General features: G+C 37.1%; 1 protein-coding gene and 2 long non-coding RNA genes across 4 annotated transcripts in view; 2 read left to right on the top strand and 1 right to left on the bottom strand.

The window, feature by feature from the left end:
• The window catches only part of LOC145971760 (uncharacterized), a 152,343-nt gene extending 144,992 nt beyond the window's left edge, over positions 1–7,351 (top strand). The window contains exon 4 of the long non-coding RNA XR_014438970.1: positions 7,337–7,351. This is a non-coding gene — a long non-coding RNA (uncharacterized LOC145971760). The remainder of the gene's footprint in view (positions 1–7,336) is intronic.
• The window catches only part of Dlg1 (MAGUK family member discs large 1), a 276,280-nt gene extending 268,644 nt beyond the window's left edge, over positions 1–7,636 (bottom strand). The window contains exon 1 of the mRNA XM_083099768.1: positions 7,591–7,636. Within this exon, the coding sequence (XP_082955894.1) occupies positions 7,591–7,621 (31 nt within the window). The 5' untranslated portion in view covers positions 7,622–7,636. The remainder of the gene's footprint in view (positions 1–7,590) is intronic.
• Positions 7,637–9,229: 1,593 nt separating this feature from the next.
• Positions 9,230–16,095, top strand: LOC145971758 (uncharacterized). 2 transcript variants are annotated; one of them, XR_014438966.1, is made up of 4 exons: positions 9,230–10,488; positions 11,089–11,448; positions 15,358–15,436; positions 15,518–16,095. It is a non-coding gene; the product is annotated as an uncharacterized LOC145971758 (long non-coding RNA). The 2 variants fall into 2 exon arrangements; XR_014438967.1 differs by lacking the exons at positions 15,358–15,436; positions 15,518–16,095 and adding an exon at positions 14,013–14,985.
• Positions 16,096–23,317: the final 7,222 nt, after the last annotated feature.

Below are 23,317 nucleotides of genomic sequence, written 5' to 3'. Positions count from 1 at the left end.
TATTGTTTTTGTTTATAAAGATAGATGTCATTATATTTTATTTCATTATATCTATATTCTCAATAGTTTGTAAACGTATAATATTTGTTTACGTATATAGAGAAATATGATATCGACAAAGTTGATTTAATGTTATAGTAAATCATTCATTTTCAAAAACATTCTCTCTCTCATTTATTTACAATTTATCAAGAAATGCAAGCGATAGCTCATACAAATATTCAATATTTAAACATATGGAGAGAGCGATATTATATTTTCTTATAAAGTATATTTTATTTATTTAAAAAGGACTATACACGACGTTTGCATACACATATATCGAGAATATTGGCAAATAAATCTTTTTGAGGGGACTGGTCAAATTCGTGCTAGATAGATAAACGATATATGTTAAAAAAAAAAAAAAAAAAAAAACTATACATACAACACAATTTTTCGACAGGCCCGGTGAAAATTGTTTCTCGCTACTCTTTGGGTGAAAGATAGACAGGTGAAAGTTGTAGATTTCCGTAACGGACTCGGAGTTTCGGGACGCGAGAAGCTTTCCCCCTGTGTTTCAACAGCGGGACAACTTCGGTGCAGCCAGCTAGGACTTGTTTACAGTGCGCTTGATTTATTCGTACGAGTGCAGTGTTCAGGGTGATATATATTTATCGTCAAAACAGTCGCCGACAATTTGGAATATGTATTCAGCCATGGCTCTTGCGCGTTCATCTCGATCCTATTTAACATCCATCCGTTTGTGTCGCGCGCGCGCGCGCACGTGTGCGAAGAATGTGTTACATTTTGCGCATAATATGATTAATAATACGAGTAACGAATACTCTCGCCTACTCCCGCCGTTCATTTGCCGTGACATTAATTTATCGCTCTCTGGAATGCGATTTTTCAGATTGACTTAAACAAATGCTTTCGCAAGAAACGATCGCATGCGAGGAAATACATGTCTCACCGCCATTAAATCGTTTGTAAAAAACAAGATTCGGCAATTCAATTCAACATATCCCTAATTGGATAATGAAGAACTAAAGATAGATCCGAATTTTATTGATCAGAGGGAGAGAAACCCCTCTTCCTTATTTTTCCGACATCCCCTTCTTCTCGTTGCTCTCTTTTTTCGTGGATTAAAGTGCGTTCATTATTCTTCCTTCCCCCGTGTATCTCCCTTTATTCTGCGGCTTTCTGTCGCGGCGATTCGTTCTCGCGAGAGCAATCGTGCCCGTGATTGTACGTTCATCGAAATTCCGGCTGTCGCGGATTCGATTAACTTCTTAGCCGTTGGAGTTCCTCTCTCATCCGACGTTATTCATTTTCCAATTCCGTGTCGTACGTGATTGCACTATTGTTGTTACGCTTGACTTGTTTAGAAATATCGCGCGCTCTCGCGAATCATTATTTTTTCTGAAAGTACGAAATAAACTAATCAATTTTTCACTCGATACTTCACATAATATTGCTTTACATAGGAACGAAACTATAAAAATTTATCCATCATCATAATTAAAATCGCATTAACTTCTCGTTATTACGCGATATTTTATTACGCGAGATGTAAAATTCGAGATAAAAAATATTCACATTTAACGATTCCTGATTGATCGATTTTTCGTTTGAAATAATAAAATACCGTACACTTTGTACCAATGAAACATTTATCTCGCTGTAAAGTACATAGTGCACATAAAACCATAGCACATTTGCAAAGTATTAAAATCGGATAAATATGTATGAAGATTTTTGCGCGAATTATTGCGTGTGAAAGTAGCTTTACGAGAGATATATCTTTCCTCTTCTTTTACAACTGCTTTTCAAATGTGCAACAAAGCCTAGCGCAATATGAGGTAACATGGAACTCGATAAAAAGCAAGAAAAAAAAGGAAAAGATAAAAATGCACCTGCAACATGCAGCCGCAAGTCTTTCGCGGTGCTTTTGCCGGACTCTTTCGACGGCTCGTAAATAAGAGGGAGGGAGACGTGCTCGTAAAAATCTTTATGATCGTCACATAATAACATCACCGGGACGACTTCCTTCTTCGCGATTTGTACCACGTCAATCCGACGATGAAGCGTCCCGTAGAGCGACTTACTAGACATTAACATCGCGTATCGCAGCGATTTTTATAGCAGCGATTATTTATTAAAGCGACGTGAAAGTCATCGTACCTCAGACACATCAACGTCGTCGAACGTTCATGATTTTAAAGCATAATCGAATAGCAATTCGAGTCATGCGAATTTATGGCGTCTACGTTTTAACGCTGATGCAGGTAATAACTGATAATGGCCTTCTTGGGCATAAAGTATAATACGAGTAAAACTTTTGCGACTGCATAATGATCCGAATGCCAGAAAAATCGTTATACATTGTACATATATCGTAGCGTATAGCTGTAAAATTCGTTAAAGCAACGAATTTTACAATTTGTCGTATCGCTGTGAAAATAGTTTTCGAGCGTGAACGGATAAAACGCGCAAAAAAACATTATAAACATCGTTGTTATTATTATTTTGTCAACGTATATCTCCTGAAAATTGCAGTGTTAAAACAAAGAAAAAACGTAACATAAAAGAAACAAAACGATGTGATAACAATTGCAGCCGTGTATTGCGTTGCATCAAAATACACGCTCGCTAACAACGTGAATCGTACTGATCGTCTCCAACGAGGTGTCAAGTCGATCAAGCGACGTGCAACAAGGTTCGTTTGACTGCTTAGCGTTGCATGAATCAATCGACCCCTTCGCAGCTGCAACTGCAGTTGCAACAAGCCGCGCATTAGTTAACGTACAGACGAATGGAGCCGGTCGATCCCGAAATTGCCACCGTTCGCAGAAATTGCAGCCGCATCGACATGTCAATATTAAAGCTATATTGTACAGAGGCGGAAATGTCGCGCCGGTTGCAAGGCGGGATTGATAACAGATGTCGCGTACCGCGAGAGATCGGATAAACGATCAATCGCGCGCTCGATAATACTCGCGTCGTCAATAAACCTGGTAAACTGCGGGGATGAATGTATCACGACTTTTTAGAGAGTTAGTTTTTTGAAATATCGTCTGCGATAATTTATCCTCTATTGCGCGTTTTTCGCTGTGCAATAAAATTCTTTCGCCGTAAGTTGAGAAAATTTGTAAATTTTCTTCAACTTTCTTCTTGTCTAAAACTTGTGTAGAAACGACTCATTTGAGGGGCTTTTTCTCAATTCTAGCACGGGTTTTTTCCTTTTTTTTTAACCGCAGCATCTGCTGGAGTTGAAGATCCGATAAACTACTTCGAAATAGGATAGCAAACTTTTTTTCGCTGTTCTTGGATAGCGAAAAACTTCCGTTAAATGAACTGTGAATTTCTTTCGTTATTAAAAACAAACATTGAGAAAATTTGAATAGTTTAATTGATTGTGTAATTATAAATAGATTAAATTTTTTTTTTCGGGATACAAAATTATTTCTTATCTCTTATTTTACTCTTCAAAATTCAGTATAATTCAGTAGAAAGAAATTTATAATTTTCGTATAATTGATAATATTATATAGACAATATATTAAATCATTAAGAATTTTCTAATGTTTATTATTAATAATAAAAGAATTGGCAGTTTATTTAATAAAACTTTTCGTTATCAAGAACCGCGAAAAAAGTTTACTATCGTATTTTCAGCGTAGCTTATCGGATCTTCAACCCCGGCAGATGCTGCGGTAAAAAAAAAAAGGAAAAATCCCAGGCTACAATCGACAAAAGGGTGAATCCGCAGAAGCAAGACTCCGGTAACGGTTCGTTCAAAGGGCGATGAAGCATTTTGAGCGGCAACGAAAGCCGGTCTCTGTAGTCCGGCTTCGTCCGGCGCGAAGAAAAGCACCCCCCCTCCTCGCCAACCCTCTTTCCCGCGATCGTATGATTAAAAAGATGTCCGGCATCCAGTTCGCGTACTATGGATTCCATCCAATCAAAATCCGCGAATCTCTTTACTCTCCCTCTTTCTTCGCCCCCTCCTCCCTTCTCTCCTGAAATACGCGGTTCGCTACATTGTAACGGTGTCTGTCGATTTCCATTTTTGCCTCTTCTCTTATCCCTTCCTCTCTTCTCTCTCTCTCTCTCTCTCTCTCTCTCTCTCTCTCTCCCTATGCTTTTCAGGCAGTTTAATTTTCCGTCTACAGCTTCACATTGACGGTGGCACAGCCCCTGCTTTTATAACTCGCTCGCAAAGCATTTGCATTTTCTCAAGCGCCTTTTACGCGAGCGTGCAACGACCAGCGTGATGTAGAGAATATGTGGGTGATCATATTTCGCACGGAAGAATATAACAAAGAGAGTTGTTTGTAATAATATTGCATGTTATTCCAAAAGAGTTGCGTAACATATTAATGATAAAATCATTAATTAATATAGTTACATGAAGCATTCTACGTGATTACAATTGAGCATAAAGCATTTTGATGTGAGAGTAATGGTATTTCATGAATACATAGGGGCTATTTTCGCAAACAACTCTTGTATATGTACCTTGATAATAAATAGTGTTTTCGTGATTAATAGAAGGTAATCGAATAATAATAATTCTGTAGTATGACGTCAATGAGAAAGAGAGAGAGAAAGAATTAGCGAGGGAGCATCGCGTATGACCACGAAATTTACATTCGAACAAGGAGAACACTTACCTACTATCGTTCACGCCGATCGCAGCGAAACAAAAGCCGCCGATATTGTCACGAACGTGGAAGTCAAAGGGATTTTCAATTAAACGCTATTGCAAACCGCCGCAACCATTATATTGAAATCGAAATTCTAATTAATCCGCCGATTCGGGAAATACGGTTCACGTGAATCCCTCACTATTCGCTCAAAAAGTAGAGTATGTATATTTTCGGAAAATTCCTCTCATCTCTCGCCGTATGAGATCAATTCCTAATTCCACTTTTTCCATCGCAATCCGCATGCCGGCAGCTATCGGTGCCAATAAAGTAGTCGCCTGAAAATTGATTTTTTTTCCACCCACCATCGCGGTCCCTCTCCCTTTACCCTCCTTTCTTAGCTTGCGGCCGGAATAGGAAGAGGCGGAAGGGATTGACGGTGCGCCAAAGTGCTTCTCGACGAGTAGATCGTCGAGGTTCCCGCCAATTACCGTCTCCTCTTCGATGAAAACGAAAAGCGAGGAAGAAGACGAGAAGAGAAACGAGACTGATTCGATCTAGGGTCTAGGTGGATTCGCGATAGGCGAGAGGAAAAGAAAGAGCGATATTGTAGTGTCAGATATCGTCACGTTTCGACGATGAGAGGGTACCTGCAAGCGAGGTGAGTTGTTTTCTCTGCGATGCTTTAGCGGAATTGAAAGAAATTCGCACGAATGCGAGTCGAAGTAAAGGTTTTCAAGTGCGAAATAAGTTATAGATACCGGAGGATAGCAAATGCACAGAGAATTTACGCACATGTCATATCGACGACAAATTATTCAATAAATGCTCGTTACATGTATATTTCGAATATTCACGTAAGAAATAAATTATCTTCTAGATAATATCGAAAATATTGTAGAATAAAGTTTGTCGTTAAAATTATGAGTTTCGATAATTAATTTTCATATAGAAAATTAATATCTTAATTTTATTTGTGTGTATAATGAATGTGTATAATGAATGCGTGTGTAATTTTTACACGTACGATAGAAATTTAATGCGATATACATTAGGGAATCAACGGATGTAGAGAGAGAGAGAGCAGAAAATTTACTAGACACTTCCGGAATATATCGCCAAGTCAGCAAAAAGATGAATATGTGAGTCATATGAGTCGCGCGGAAATTTTTCTTCAGGTTTTACTAGAGCTCTTGCTCGCGTCGTCGCGATTGCACGTAACGCCTGATTCGGTTCCTTTTGAAGAAACGACGAATTCCCGACGAGCGAAGCGACCGGAATAAATGACGAGTCTGCAGCTTGATGTGATGCCTCGATTTTCCTCTTGACACGCAGTGCGATAAATCTTCACATTACAGGTTATCAATACAAAAATTCACTATACTTATATATTCACGATCGTATTTATGCGCTGCGCGTATGTAAAGATAATTATTCGACACCTAATTAAATTCTCGATATTTAGAAATCGATTACATCAGTGCTTACAATTAACACTGGAATCTAATAAGAGAATACAAATCATTGAAAATATATAACTAAATTGTCTATAAATAAATTCCATTTAATTCAAAATAATCAAAGAGGCAAATAGAGATAATATCTCTTTTTTTTTTTAATACGGTACATATTTTAAATGATCGCGATACATGCATGGTTGCGTATATGCAACGTGTATGGCTGCGTATATTGAATATGTCTTTGGGGTAATTTGCGGCTTGGAGCGCGACTCTCTCTCTCTCTCTCTCTCTTTTATGAGATTTCGTATACGATTCGGCATCCAGCGAATTTGCAATAATGCCATTGATTGTTGCAATTTCGTACGCAGTTGAATGTGTACGAATAATTTAAGCGAATGCATATTGTAGTAATGCTTTTCCGAGAATCCTCCCATTGACTCGAATGCTTCGGGCTGATATAATAAAGTCAGGATACAATTTTATCTTGTTAATTATTATTAATTCATTAGTAGATTTATCTTAATAATTTGATTATGAAAATACATTGTAAGTGTTTAATGCATTGCGATATATTAGTTAGTATATAAAGCTAGTAATTAGTGTAATGACATGAATAAGATACATTATACAATTCTATTATACCCTACGACTGTTAATAATCTGCGCGACAAAATATTTGAAATTATACTCTCATTCAGAATTTTACGAAATATTCCAATACAGGATTTATACAGTACTCTATTAATATTTGACAATAATAATTAATCAAGTTTTATAATTACTCCTGTCCATGCCATGCGCTGTAATTCAATTGAAAAATATTAGTCCAATTATAATATATTAATCAAGATATAATTACGTCGTGTATAATCGTTGCAACTTGCTGCAATTATCCAAGATTCTTTGCGGGTTCGCGAGCAATGAGAAATTGAATTAAGTTGGAATCTCGCCAAACTGTCGGACATTTTAAAAGTCCGAGAAAATTTAAGAAAACAAGTTGCAAAAATGGAAATATCGCGCGTGACATTTTCATCAAATTGTCGTTTTGTGTTGCGGTTAAACATATACGCAGTGACGGATTTAACGGTTCGATCTTCGAAAACACATACGAGCGGCGCATCTGCAAAATTTCGGCACGCATGACTAAAATTGTTCCGCAAACGAGGGAAAATGAGAGAAATAAATGGGAATCGGGGCGAGAGCCATACGTGACAACGAATCGAAATGTTTTTTTCTTTTTTTTAGGGGGACAAAGCAACCCATTTTTCACGTTTTCATACGTGATTCCGTGCGCCGCAATATATCTCGACCATAAAATGATATTAACGAATTGTCAAAGAGACATAATCATCCAGGCAGCAAGCTTCGAAAATAAATGCGAATAACATGTACAAGTATTTTCGAATTATATAATAATTAAATATACGCACGAGATTTCTTTATTTCTCCCTGTTATCTGATTGATTACAGTCAATTATATGATTAAATTATATGATTACCTTTGGTGTTCGATTTGGCGAAATCCATCATTTTTTCCCAAACAGTATTAAATTGAAACTGTCACTATAGAATTACGATGTTTACACGATATGCAAATTAAAAATTTTCATCGGATAAGATTCACGTGAAACAAATTGAAAACAAAATTCCGTTATCTATTTGTTATCTGTCCTCTGGTGACTTTTGCTACTTGGCGGTCTTCCTTTGGCTTTTCGTCTACAACAACAACGCACGATACGACGACAAGACTAAAGTTTTCGCAGGGGCACCGATGCATCTTCGCGGATAAACTTGGGCGCACAAAAGACCGCGATGCAATTCGCGAAGTTTCCTTTCGCCGAGGCTTACGCCCGACTGCAACTGCATTAAAGCAGCTGCAACGCGAGGGAGGGAGGCGTAAAGGGGACGGGAAAAAGTTGCGAGAGCGGCATTTGCAAGTTCTTCGGCCGTGCACAGGGCTGCATAAATCTCACGTTATCGTTGCATTCCGTAACTCCTTTCTCCTCCTACCCGATTTCTCGGTGAACGCCCAATCCCCTCGCCCCTCATTCTTTCCGTACAGCCCTGTCGCTCCTTTAACACCAGTTCCTTCAACGCCGATACGGAAACAGACGTGTATCGATATCGCCTCGGTTCTGGCTTTGTGTTGCGTATAAAAGAATCCATTATTTGTGCAATATCGGCAACGTTATCCCGCTGCTGTGCGCTTTTAGAGTTTATTGATTAGGTCCTCGGAAGTTTAGGAAATATTTCAACACAAATATCAGGATTTTGTGATTTTCAGGATCATCAGTGTTACATAAAATCAGCTCTAAATCATATGAAAGTTACGAGTGTCGGGAATAATGAATATAATAAATATAACAGATATTTAAGAGTGACAAATCGCTTCATATTTGCAATAATAAATCGTATAAAATATTAATGCGAGAGATACTGTCAAAAATAATTGTCGTAATTAGCATAATTAATCAATTGCAAGCGCTAGTATCGTTGCGCCTTTCTCTGAAATCGCAGGAAGAGTTTATAATTTTGGTCGTAAAATCTTATCGTGGATATAAAATTTTACAACAGCACTTGGGAAACGATATTACATGCCATTTTCGACGTAGATATCTCCAAGTTGGAAGGATAATGGACAAATTTCTTTTGACCCTTAAGGTAGCTTGCTGTGCTACTGAAAATGGGCGCGTGAGGAGACTGTTACACTCTCTTCGCGACTCTTTTCTTCTTCAATAGTTTTTTGGATGTTGTTTCTGTTATTTGTGGACAAACGCGCAATGTTGTTTCGTCTATTTGCGAGTTGTTATATCACGGAATAGAAAGTTCAAGCACTTGTTACAACAGCACAATTTATTTCTCAACATTTCTAAAGGAAAGTCTTGATGTATCTTTAATAACAATTAGAAAAAAATGATTTGATTAAATTATTCACCTTTTTTTTGTGTGTTATCTAAATGATGATAAAAATGATCAAATATTGAAAAATCTTGTACTTATTTAAAACTACTTAGTTGATCATTCATTATTAATTATAAGTTAACAAGTCGAAAATAAATAAACGAAAAATTTAAAGTGCTCTTAAATTTCCTTCGAGTCGTATTAAAATCAAAGGAACATTTATTTCCCGGCATTTTAAACGGGATTAAACTTGTATAAAGATACGTAAATATGAGAAATCCAGATGAGAAGTCGCGTTTCCAAGATAGCTGAAACTTTAATGCCGAGCATTTTAAACTCGTGACACTCGTCGTTCGATTTCCCTCTGGGAATTGGCGGAGCTTCTAAGAGAGCGATGCTGCGAGAGCGACTCCGCGAGAGAAAACTATAAGTATATTTCTCGACTGTGGCGTGCAATTCGGAAATGTCGATTGCCAGCCACATCGACACGGCATGGCACGGCACGAAGACAGCGAGGCTGCAGGGCAAGAGTAACGACGTCTATTTCCCTTTCGACGCCTAGCGACGATCGGTTGACTATCGCCCTGGAGATATACGCTCGGAGATAAAGCAAATACTGCACGAGCATTCCCATCTCGTCTAGATTGTTCGATTCTCCAAACGAGTGAGATAAAAAACATCGCCGTCTGATATAGACCGATGTGATCTAAAGAGTAATCTCGACCTAACTCGCGCCCCTTAAATACGACAGATCAAATTAAGCTTCTTTTCACGTCGAGACAATTTATAGTTTCCGGGTGATGTAGCAATCTTCAAACGACAGCATTTTTCAATCATATTGCAAATTTATGTAATCTTTAGATGTGTTCATAAAATATTATAAATATCTATTTCTCTCTCACACACTCACATACATATGCAAGTACACAGCACAGGATAATTAATCTCGTAAGCCCCGTCAAACCACACGGTCGCTCCGCGACGCGGTCGGCGTCCGCAAAATATTCATGGCGGGTCGAGAGAAGTGTCACGCGGCCGGCGATAAAAAGTTCCGCGGCTATACATAAGTCATTGTAAAATGGGGGACGTGCCGCGCAAGAGGCAGCGAAAGGCTCCGCCGGGGGATTTTCCATGCGAGAGAATAATGGAACGACGGAATAAAGACGCCCTTCCATGGCGCTCCGCGATACGAGATGCCGTGATGGTGTGTCGGACCTCAGTTTCCTCAGTGCGTATGCATTATGCAGATGCGCGCTCATGTGCGCTTAAGACGCGCTAGACAAGCGTGTGTGCGCTTGATGGCGAGGGCCCCTCCGGTGCACTCACACCCGAGCGAAAACGTTCATGGTGTATATAACAGGAAGAATACTCGGACATGTATATTTAACAGTGAAAACGGTCGGTGTATGCTCAGACAACATCTACGGGCCAAAACGATGGTTCCATATATCGGTAGATACGGTCGGACAACAAAGATATTCGCTCTAACGTATAAGGTAAGGTGTGTAAGTAGTTAAGTGCTCGTGTATCGCTACATCCGCTACATCGCACGTACACGCGCGCGTGTTAAATATACAGAGTCCCGACGACGAATCTGATAACTTCTTTGGTAAAGCTTCTAAGAACTACAAGTTAGTTCCTTTAAACGCATAATTACTATTTTCATAGTTTAATCCGATATTAATTGTTTCGTTTAATTCGTAACAACTCTTTCGAACATTGTTTAAAAATTAAATATTATTTTCGAAATAATTAATTCAATAATCATATTATTCCATTTATATTATATTCCATTTATAGTATATTATTCTATTTATATACTTTTGCGGATAATTATATATAGATAAAAAATTCAATTAGCAAATATAATTATTCAAACTCTCCCAGCTTTTTTATTTAGGTAAATCAATTTCGAATAAAAACTTATTTGTCACATTTATGCATAAATATCTTCGCCATTAGCAAGTTTTTGCGCACAGTTCTATTATGCGTTTTCAAGCGTGGCAAATAGCCACATCACAACGATAAACAATTAACGACATATTTAGGCAAACTTTAGACTAGACTATTCTGATAGTCGTAACTGATGGTTACAGAGGCCAACGTAATACAAGACAGGGGACCATTCCTTTTACCCCCGACTGGAAGTAATGTCAGTGGTAGCAGTCAACGTAATACGAGGCAGACGACCATTCTTTTCCTGGCGACAGTCCTGAAGCTGGGTAGAGTTGGATTGGGTCGGGCGCTCCGCCGGGTTACATATAAAATTCCACGCGTGGCACATGTAAGAAAAGAGAAAACAGAGAAATAGGAAAAAGGGGGAGAAGAATGGAAAGGTACGGCCCACGTTCTCTCGCACGTCTCGCTATTGCTCGACAGTCGAAGAGACGCGATGTGTCAGGAATTTCGCCATGCGATGACACTCGAGCACGAGGAGGCACACGGGCGTGTCACAGGTAATTTGTTAAATTCTGTTATGAATTACCTTTCACCCATGGGATCAGATACAACATCTCATGTATGTTTCTCGCTGTCAACCGTGAATTTGATGATATATTCAAGCTGCATTGTATCTGCGCACGTAATCTTGAAATATATTATCGAGTTTCTATCAATTTTTTTCGTGCCAGGCAACAATCGCGTGTGTGAATAAAAACGAGTAGTAAATTTATGAAAAATCGAGGAATATAAAATAACAAAAATGTCAAACCTTTTAATCATTCATATTCGTGCAATGTGAGACAAAATATTATACTCGTAAAAACGAGGATCGATTGTAATTTTTAATTAACATATTATATTATTCGTGTAAAGAAATTTAGAAAACTTGTTAATAAAAAGTATACTTTTTCGGCTCTTTTTATCATTTATACTTATTCGTTACATTTTTTATTTTGTATATGCATTCGAAACATTTGAAGTGACGATATCTTTTGACGGCATATTTACTCGCAAAAAAACTGTCTCGTAGATTGTCGGTAATTTTATTTCGCAAATTGAACAATGCAATTTTCGCAAATTTTATTATTCCATTAATTGCTCGATCGAGTTATTCGCATTGAAATTTCACGCGTGTGTAAACAAATCTGTATGTGTGATATATATCAGCCCGGTGGTTAATGACAGCACCGGATGGTAGCAACTACCTAGCTAGCCAGACAAACCCAACTCGCCAACAATTTGCGGAGGCTTCAGCTTACATCCTGATACATCCAGTAAACTCGGTTTTGTAATTATCTGCTCGTCTAAAGCCACATCATCGCATCGAAGGGTGTGCTCTTCCCTAATACTATGTGACAGCGTCCTTATAACAGAGATGATGCTCTATCTCTGCCATCAGTTTTTGAAACGCTCGATTATCAAACTGGAAGTGCGCCAAAACTATCTATATGTAAAAAAATATGCGTGGCCCAACCTATTTCTTTTTTGTAAAAATTATTCAATATTATATGCTATTAAAAATTAAAATTTTTTTCCGCTCATTTATTTAAGCTCTTTTACGCGTCGCAATTCGAGTAATGATTCAGTTGGATTCGAACACGATTCATCAAAGTTAAAAGAATCGTGCTATGAATGGAAATTCGCACGAGGATGGCGGCAAATGGGGTCGAAACGAGAGAAATGGAAAATGGGACATCGGAAATAAATGTGCGATGAAAGATATCTCTACCGGAAAAGAAACTAATCATCCCGTTCCCGATAATGATATTCTTTGTGGCGCGTGGGAATCTGCACATATGTTTTGCACGTATAGATTTGTCCTGGAATATTCTACGCGTATTTGCTCGCAGATATACATACATATATCTACCGCGACGCGTATAAATGAATTTAATCTAACATTCTCTAAAATTCATACATAACGTTCGCATTGCGATAATCCTCCAAATAATTCCGGGCATTATTCTAAAAGTAAATCAGATTGCGCGAGTGGAATCACGATGATGCATCAAATCTTCCGTCAGCGAACGGAAATTATATTTCCCCACCTTACGCGAGGTATGATTTTTACGAAGAGAGCGTTATAAAAAAATTATCTTCTCGATATCGACTGTGTTTCGCGATTCGATGAAAATCCGAGAACACGGAATGATAAATTCACGACACGCCATCGCACGTTACTTTTATATCAAAGGCTTCTCGGTTCGTTTCCTCGAATCATCCAGGTAGCACTCTCTTTTCCGATCTCCGCAATATCGTTCGGGAATTAAAAAAATCCGTACGACAGACACAGGATGAAAAAGATGCAACGGATTCACTGTGAATGTAATAACGTAAGCAGATGTACATCGAGGGAGTCGCAGGGAAGTCGATGTCCCGTACTTTCCTTTTAACGCGACAAATAAAATCTTTGAGGAGACCTGAGGTTGTACGAGAGCTCGAAATTGAACCTGCCTTCCGTGGTCGGTCTACAGCTACTCCGTAGGGAGTTTACGTCGCGCTAAATAGGGTCGGCATTACTGGCCGTGGTACGATAACGCGTATACAAGCGCGGGAATGACGACACGTTGCTAACTGGTCGGGGCGATTTTCTCTCATTCGCGGGGGAAAGGATAATTAAATCAGTTGTGCCTGGCGCGTTTCTTTGATATATGTTAATGACAAAACCGCGGCTCCATGTTAATAAGCGCGGTACGCTGTAGATAGTGCGACAGATAATATAACAATTGCGGTGAAATAAACGAAATTATCCCGTCAACCCTAATGCTGGTGTAATTAATTGACGCTTTGTATCATTGCCAATGCGATGTTTCTTCGGTAGGGCAGAATGCATTTATAATTCTGAATTACTCTCTTTCTATTTAATGGTCCATTAGTATTCTGAATAAAATTTCAATCTACATTTAAAAATTTAATTCTAGATACGGGGCTAGAGAAATTAAAAAAAAAATAAAAAATAAAAATGTATTATGTACATTTTTATTATTTTTTGCTTTTAAATTAATTACAATTGGTATTTTCATCATTTAATGATGCTAATTTGATGCTTGCTCCAATAAATGTTTTTTCACATCCGCAGGAATAATCCAGGGCAATGAATCAGCTACATCTTCAAACATGTAACGTGGAAATATAATCGAAAATTATAAAATTAAATGATACATGGCATCACCTGCGGATAATCGCAAAGTAACGTATAAATAAAGATGTATAAACAGTGTTTTAGCACACCTGTTCCCTGTGCATAACAGCGAAAAAGAAATTCAAGAAAGTTAAGAATGCTATAAGGGAGAATGGGTAATGGTGTTTTCGCGGAATGTTCTCTTTTTTCCAAGCGGCAAACATAATCGTAAGCGAAAGATATGCGGTAACCGCGAAATCCCTACGGATTTTCTTACTTCAGGTTGTTCGTAGAGCGGAGGTAGGTGTGCCCTCATCGTCGTGGGGAAGAAAAAAAGGGAAAACGTTTTTTTGGACATCTGCTTGTACCTAGCTCCTTTAGACAACTGCGCAGATAGCGCTTATATAAAAATAGTAATCCCGGCAGCTTTTACGCGAAGAGCATTTTAACCGTAAAATTGGTATGCGCATGGAAGGCGAATTCGATTCGAAGTCATTTCGAGATTATTCACAGCTTTACGATGATTCTTTATTTCAACATACCGTAAAAAGAGAAAGTTATGTAGAACAAAATTAGTATTATTAAAGTGAAGTCTGATTCCTAATCCTATAATACTTTAATGTTGTGCGTAACTTCTAAGGGATTAATAACGAAAATGTTTCTTTCCAAATATTAACCGAGATAAGTTTACAAATACCCTCATATACAACTTTCAGCTTTACATTATGTCGACGATTTACATTATCCGCGCCAACGCATGAGAAACATGGTAATAAGGGATAAAATGCCACGATCGCAGAATTGATATTTACGGCAGCTTGAATTTACGATGTTGGTTTTAATATTTTCAGGTTTTAAATAATATTTATCTCTGCAGTGTAACAATCTCGTTATATTTTCGCTCATAATAAACAACACGAACTGCTGCAAATACGAACCGATCAATTATTGCTTAACGAACGCGCTGTCATTATCATTGATGCTACATATATAATAGTGCAATAATATATCGGCGTTTGTTGATGCAACCGTTAAAAATTTTGTTTGAAACAAAAACACGAAGAGAAATAATGAATAACATAATTTCGCACGTGGAAAATTTTTAAAAATACATCTCATTATAATGCATATGTATGATTTTGTATGTTCCGCCTAACGAATCCTTTTATTTTTAACAAAATCCGAACTTATATTTGCTGTCACGATATTCTAATAGAACATTATAATTTAATACTCTATTACTAGAAGTTGATTATAATTATATTAGTTATATAAATATTTTTTCGCAATAATTTTCTTTTAGGTAAACCAGTTCATGTTTATCGTGATTAATTTCAACATGTATCATTGTCACGAAATGTCGGCGATTTTAAATAATCTAGGTAACATTTTTATTTGAAGAAAATTGAGATATGCATTCTTATATTTTTTATTATTCTTATACTTATGTCATTTTATTACAGAGAAACAGAGGAGAGCGATATCACGTGGAATATATCGATCACCAGCAGTCACGTCGCCGTGCGGTAGTTAAAAGTTTCAGGCAAATTTCACCGTTTGCCGACAGACCAGATTTCGTTCCATCGCATTTCGCTCGCGCGAGTTGTGCAAAATCGGGAATTTATTCATCGCGATGGAATTTTCGGGGATGACGAATTTTGCGGCTCATCCCGCGGGCGCGCGCGACCGCGAAACTTGCTGTATTTTTTTGCCAGTCGCGAAAGGGCGCAAAATGAGAAAATTCCGTGGATATCTCCGACATGCTGTTCGAAAATTAGCGACAATACTGCAGCAGTCCCCTTTCTCTACCGCAAAAAACCGCATGTTTCCGCCGCGATATTTCATTGCGGTGTGGCTTGGTTTACGATTTCACACGCGAGCATCGTGCACAAAAGAAATCAATCAGAGTTATACGGTGAATAGTCTGAATTGTAGCGTTCTTCCTGTATTTGTAAATAAACAAAGAATTTTTTAAAATTGTTAGAAGAATAATAAACGTGGATTTTAGCATAGATAAGTTAACATAATTGACACTTTTATCTTTCGTTGAAATAGAAAATTAATTTATATATATTTCTCAAAGAGTTAGTTTTCGAGATAAATTAATTAAATTGATTTGAAAACTTTCACTTATCTTCTTTAATGATAAAACTCAAAATTTCTAATTTTAGAAGATTAAATCTTAACTATATATCAAATATATATATTTCAATGCATGAATAATTCAATATGGCATATTTAATACGCATTAATATTACGCGATTACACGTATTTTAACAATAGTATTAGCAAACGTTACGCTGTATTAGTTAAGCACTGTGCTTTACCGTGGTTATAGAATTATATTTGAAGCTAATAGTTATCTCTAATTCAACATACGTGAAAGCGCTGTTTGCTCAAATTTTCGAATAAAACTTAATTTTCAGTAAATAAAATACAGTAAAAAGATAGCATACAACTGTTATGTAAAATTAAAATAAAGATAGTAATATTATTTATGCAATTTCTCTCCAGCACCAATAATTTCATCCGATTTAAAAGGACGTATGAATAATACGAATTTTTTGAAAATGGCGAATCAGTCGTTATCGATCTTTTTACCGATTGTTCTGCGATATTTCTGCTATTAATATATTCAGAAATTGATAATTTTTCTTCGCACAATTTTTCATAGTTTTGCGAATAAAAAAAATTGCGACTCATGAATAATCATCACGACCAATTTATCGAAAATAATAATGCGACTTTTCGCAAATTCGGAGCGAGAAATGCAATTCGTTACATAATACTTGCACGCAGAGTAGATTACATCATGGGAACGAGTGGCCACTCATACGAATCGAGAACTCACGTCTATGTAATTGACGACCGCCGAGGTTACACATTTGCGAGGCCGCGCTGCGCTCTTTGATCTGCCCTGTAATCCGAAGAGCGTGGGCGTCGATAACGCGACGCGATTATTACGCCGAAAATAGGCACCGTTAAAACCTTTGACGCGATTATTTTGACTCGCAAGCGCGAACATTCTATGCAAGGCAATTATATTGCACGAGAGTGCATCGAATCTTTTTCTCCGGGATGCTTTCGTAGAGATATTCATTGCAACACGTGAAAAACACCCTGTTCAATGCATATGCAACAGCTTATATTCCACATATCATCGTATCCTGAATATAAAGATCTGAATATCTCAACGCATTAATACTTATTCCTGATATAACTCGGCTCGATTCATGCCGAGTTATACAGAGAAAAAGAAACAACCGGACGAATAATACCTTGATCTACACCATCTCACGCACTAAAACACACCGGACTGACGACTGGCCTTCTGCCGCGATCGTTACTCACGTAACTCGGGCCATCATCTCTGGCTGCCGTCAAACGACCGCAATTTCCAGCGCTGCAGTTGGAGCAGAGGATACTTACGGAGGAATAGGTACAACTATCCCGATATTCTCCGTGTTCCATAATGGTTCAAAGGGTTGCGCAACGGACCTCGTCAATTATATCGCGCCAAATCGTTATTTTCGCACGAACGATCGTGGAAAGTAACTGCATATATGCATACAGATGCGCGGCAATTATTGAACAGCGTCGCTTGATATTACAACAGACACTTCCGGTCAGCGATTTGCACGATTATCGGAAATTTATTAGATTAAGCAAGATGCGGTACATTTCGATACATCGCGTCCTCGCAAACTCACTATGTTAAAATTTACTAAATGTTAATCGACAAAGCATATATTGGATTAATTACAACAACGAGAGGAATGTTGTTATTATATCTACTGAAAATTACATCAACTAAATAATTCCATCTTTCGAAAGATGTAACGCATAAATAAAGTAGCGAAACAATTGCAAATTTGCGCAATTGCAGGAACGTACTAATTACATTCTTTTCGTACGGTATCCGAAAAAAGCGCGAAGCGATTTTAGTGCTCTCGTTGAGTTACATGCAAATTTAGCGACCAAAGTTGGGGGATTTGAGGATCGATCGACCTAAAGGAAAAGAGAAGCGTGAACATTCTCTCGAACAAAGGCGTACAAAAAGTAACGCTAATTGCAAGTCATATGTAAAAAAAGTTGAAAAAAGACTACCTCTTTCTCGAGAAAGCACGAGGGAAATTCCGTCCACATGTTTTAAAGGATAAATAGTATATCGCTTTGAGACGTTGTCCGGCTAAAATTTTCTACCTGATAATTAACAATATGCAATAACATCATTATAAACATTATCGATATTGATAGAGGCATAAAGTGCTATAAATTAAATACCGCGTTATTCGTAATATCTTCCAGCCATATTTAGTCGTTAAATTTTCAATTATATTAATCATACGCTTCATAACGCCACGATAATATCGAGATATGTAATTACCGAAGATATTTCTGTTCTGATGGTTTCTGATGGTATTCATAAATTGAATATTAATTAGAGATTTAAACGATATCTGTATCAATTCTTTTTCTCCTCCTCTATTTCAAATCTAATTCCATGTTTTAATCTTCGCTTTTCTCCTTTTAATATTCCGTAAATTTATCGCAATTACAAGAAAATGATATGTATATAGATGTGCAAGTTCATGTGTGTGTGTGGATCGATCATAGTTACGACATATATATTTTCATGACCTAATTTCTCTTAAATTTTATCACTTTAACTTCACCTCTATTTTTTCCGCTCCTTAGATATATCGGAGTATGAATGGTCATTGTTTTATTTAAAAATCAAAATAGGATTTTTGATCGCGTAATTAGTAAAAAGATGACAATGAGACGCGAAAATGAGTATAATCTCGCCCTCATCTGCCGCGGGGATCCCGATGTTAATCGCAATCACGAAATACACATTCGAGATTTCTCTCTATTTCGCGCGTTTCCATTTTCTAAATATCTTTCTTGTACTCTGCACGGCCGATCCCGCCTCCAGGGATGGGCGATTCCTGGGGACGCAGCGAGACAACGGGAACTCGAGCGGCGGACCGCCGAAAGGGACGCTTGCCCCGCAGCCTGGCTTGCAGTTACTTTTCCTACACATCGTTTGCATACTATTTGTGTAAGCAGCAATGCATATGCATGCAGCGGCGTATCCGCCAGAGAGGCAGTCGTTGCAATTGGATTATTCGATGGGACCGAGCGGATAGAGCGCTTATAATGAAGAGAAAGAGAGAGAGAGCGAGGGAAAATGCGCGTGGTAATATCGTCGTAATTAGCGCTGGGCAAGCATCGCACTAGGTGTTCGTTCATCGCGATTATGTACTGATACACGCGCAAGTGATAACGCAAGTCGCGCTCATAATCCGCTTCTAATCTTGTGAATTTCCGAAAAATTAAAAATTAAGAGAGACAGAGAGAGAGATAAACAGATAAACAGCAGCACGATCGATGGTACGAAAAAGGTCAACGGTAATCGCGTGAGATGCACTAGAGAAAGCCCAGAGTTGTACCTTTGAGCGCTCCTTTAATGCGTCGTTTCTGTTCATTGAACCGATCATTGCATCTCAGTTTCCAGTCTATCATGCATGAGACGACGACAAGGAACACCGGAAGCACCGGAGGTCGTGCTATCGAGTCGATACCTAAAGGCAGCATCAAATCAGCTCTACGATATCCTATGTACATACTCCTATGTCAATCGATGAAGATTCTCGGCATGAATACGTACTCGCGTATGCTTCATCGAGCCTGCAAGTGTTCGGTGTAGTTTCCCTTTAAAGAGACCGCTTCTTTATTTAGCCTTTAGTTGAAATATTCTTGAAACGATTCTACGATAGATTTCGCCGAGTTATTCGAGTTGTAATGAATCGATCGAAAGAGCATGTTCTATCGCTTAGAATACACGGTTCTTGAAAATCTCTCAAATTGACAGATCTTTTGACTTGACAGATGTATCGTTAGATTGCCGTTGCGAGATCGGAACTTTCTCTCTCCTAGTGAGATAATTCGCGACTTTCGATCAATTACTTTAGGATCCTACGAAATTAAATTAATACAAGGTGACACCCAATTTTATGCGAGACATCTCCGTAAATCCCGCTCAATTTTTTCATTCATTTACAATATCTTCTTTTTTAATACGTCGCAATTTAAAAGCGTCACGCATACGAGAATTACAGCGTCACTGCATTTCCACCGCTGCGGCCTTTGTGTGTCCCGGCGCAAAAATGGCGAAACACGACGAGACGACGCGGCGGGGCTTAGGTTGTCGCCCGACGCCCTCGGCGTCGTGGGGAAGATTAAACGGGCTCGGTGATAAAAGGCGAGACACGTACAGAGGTAACGCCGCGGATGCGCGCAACGATCTATCTCAATAAAACTCACGACGTATCATCGGTCCAACGGGTTAGAAGTAATTCCGAAGAAAAGGAACGAGTAGCGCGCTATAACGAGAACGCGTAGTTTTATTTCATTTCATCGTTTCACTCGTTTCGGAAAATCCACTGCGGGTGTCAATGTTTCTGAATTGAAATGTGAGAAACGATTCCCTCCTGTGATGGACTGTGCAAATTGAAAAAGTGAAAATCGAAACACGAAACTATCCGATATGAGCGAAAGAAAGTTGATGAATATAAATTGCAATGAACAAAATCTTATACATATTTTGATGAGAGAATGTTTTCGTTGTTTCTTGAATGAAATCTAGCATTTAATGATCTTTTTATTGTGCCTCGATTGAATTAAATTGTATGTATATTGTACACACATATATATAATTTATATATATATTTTTTTCAATTAAAATTAAAAGTTCTCGAAAGAGTGAAAAGTGGCGAAATGTGAGCTTTTTTATCTAATAATTCGCGTCATTGTTCCTTAAGACCTTAACGGATTTAGCACTCTAGGATTATCGTGCTTTCCATTTTTCATTGTCGACTATCCGCGGGAAGAGTAGAGTCTAATTCGAGACAAAGTCTCCTGAAACTGAATGCCGCACCTATAAATGTAATGGCTAAAGCTCTCGCAGATCGGGAATTTTCACTTTAAAACTCTGCTTTCAAAAGTTTACAACTTATTTAAGATGTTCTTTCTCTTTCTCATCATGCAATTATTATTCTCTCGATATGGACACTGCCCTTGTCGCCTCCTTCAGTTACCCTATTATATATTTTACGTAATTCAGAATTTCCTTGAAAAATCTTATTTGCAAGTTATATTCGTTGCAAAGTTTTATATAAGTATATATTTTTTTAATAATATTTTAAATATTTTTACACTGAGAAAAATCGTTTGATTGTACCAACAAGATGTATCTAATAGAAGGCAAATTGGTTAAACCAAGCAGAATTTTTGGTTATCACGATTTTTTTGATTATCACGATTTAATAGACTTTATTACAAGCATTTGGTTAATATTTTCTAGTTGGATCTATAAAACTTCTTGTTATATTAATTAAACATGGACACAGTGATGCCATTTTTTTGTAATTTTAATATTATTATCAAGAAAATTTGGTAAATTTAACAGGAAGAGAAATTAATTATATTCATCTGGTAATTCCTAAGAGAATTCTGACTCGTTCATTTTCCAACAGACATACTGACAGATTTGAATCTACCAGATTTTTAATTAATACAATCAGATTTTTTCTCAATGTATCAAAGTACAATAGATATTCAAGAGACATATAAAAACTATCTATAAAAAAATGTTTTTTAAGTCCTTGTCTTTTAAAAATTTTTCTTTAAATATATTCTTTGAATATATTAAAGCAAAAAATAAAAATTAATTAATTAAAAAGATCGAATGAAAAGACATGTCTCGCACATTAAACTGATGAACATGATAGTAAGCCAGCCGCAACCGTAAAGTCAAATTACGTGCGTAGCTATACGATTGAGGATGCACGTGATAACCGATAGTTTTCAAAGTAATGAACGTGTTTCCCATTTTCCGTATGAAGGCTCGCGGTGACAAACGAGGAGATAATACAAGCTTTGTCAGAAATTTAAGGACGCTCGACTACTTCGCATCGTATCAATATAAGTTTAATTAATGACGTTAGAATATTTTGCAGTCGATAGTTTCGATCAATAAATTCCTGTTAATAAAGTTTCTCTGTTGTATTAAGAAACATAAGCGGCAGAAAAATTTTGGAAATAATAAAAAAAAAGTTTTTTTCTAACATTGATAATTATTTAAATTCTTTAGAAATGATTTTATTGTATCATTGTGTTGAGAAAACTTGTTAATAATAGCTAGTCAGGGAAATATCGGCATTTGGGGTTTTATAAAAGCGATCTTAAAAATCTGCATCTGGAATATTTCTGATAAAATAAAATAGCGAAAGAAACACGACGAAGAGATGTACAAAACGATTTCTACGATGGCATTATGGCTTCAATAGTGTTCTCAACGCAGCATCGATCAAAGCACACGGCATAATGGCTCTAAAATATCTTCTTTAGATTTCGCATTTTCACAATAATATGCTGGAAGAAAAATGTGACAAAGAAAAATTTCTCGCGAAGGGAATAAGACTCATTTCTTACGATCGAGACAAGAACAAATAACAAAAAATTACTTATCAAATTATTATTAACTTTTGTTGCCATTATAATGAATCGTATATATCGTGAAATTAACACAAATTAAAAACTAACATAACAGACTTTTTGATTTAATGTATCAAACATATTGAATAAATTCCCGATTTTTATATCGTGCTTATTTTAATTTTTCTTTTCCAAGAGAATGTCCGATACTTTCGGAGTATCACTCATACGCACAAAAAGTTATATCAGAATTTAAATGGAATGTATTTAATTAATGAAAATTTCGGACTAAAATTTGAATTTCGCAAAATTAATGAGAAAGCGTACCATTTTCGACAACGGATATTATTTAAAGTGACAGCTGGAGCTCGGTAGTACAATTCATTGCACTGCACTTCGCAAAAGATTGCTTAATAATTTATAATTCGTGTTTATGTCTGACTTGTTTAACGGCTTACCGCATTTTCCTGCCCGCTGACGCTATAAAGTTTATTAAATTCCACAGGCGAAAATGAAATGCCGAATCTTGCATAAATGCATAAAATCGAGCTGACTGTACGTTGCTCTATTAACTTTCTGATTATCAAGAAATATCCTGATAAAAAAGTAACTGAATTTTTATATAGCTACGTAATGACTTTTTTACGTAGAAAATATGCGAATAAAACAAAGTAAACAATTCACTAACAATACATGTCATAATTATATTAGAGATGCATAAAAAATAATAATAAAATTTTCTTTGTAAAAATAAAGAATTA

The sequence above is a fragment of the Camponotus vicinus genome, unplaced genomic scaffold (assembly GCF_025532165.1).
Source record: "Camponotus vicinus isolate PSW18456_S1 unplaced genomic scaffold, iyCamVici1.0 SCAF_5, whole genome shotgun sequence".
Lineage (NCBI taxonomy): Eukaryota > Metazoa > Arthropoda > Insecta > Hymenoptera > Formicidae > Camponotus > Camponotus vicinus.
Note: the sequence above shows the minus strand (reverse complement) of the source record. Positions and strands in the feature narration are given on the sequence as shown.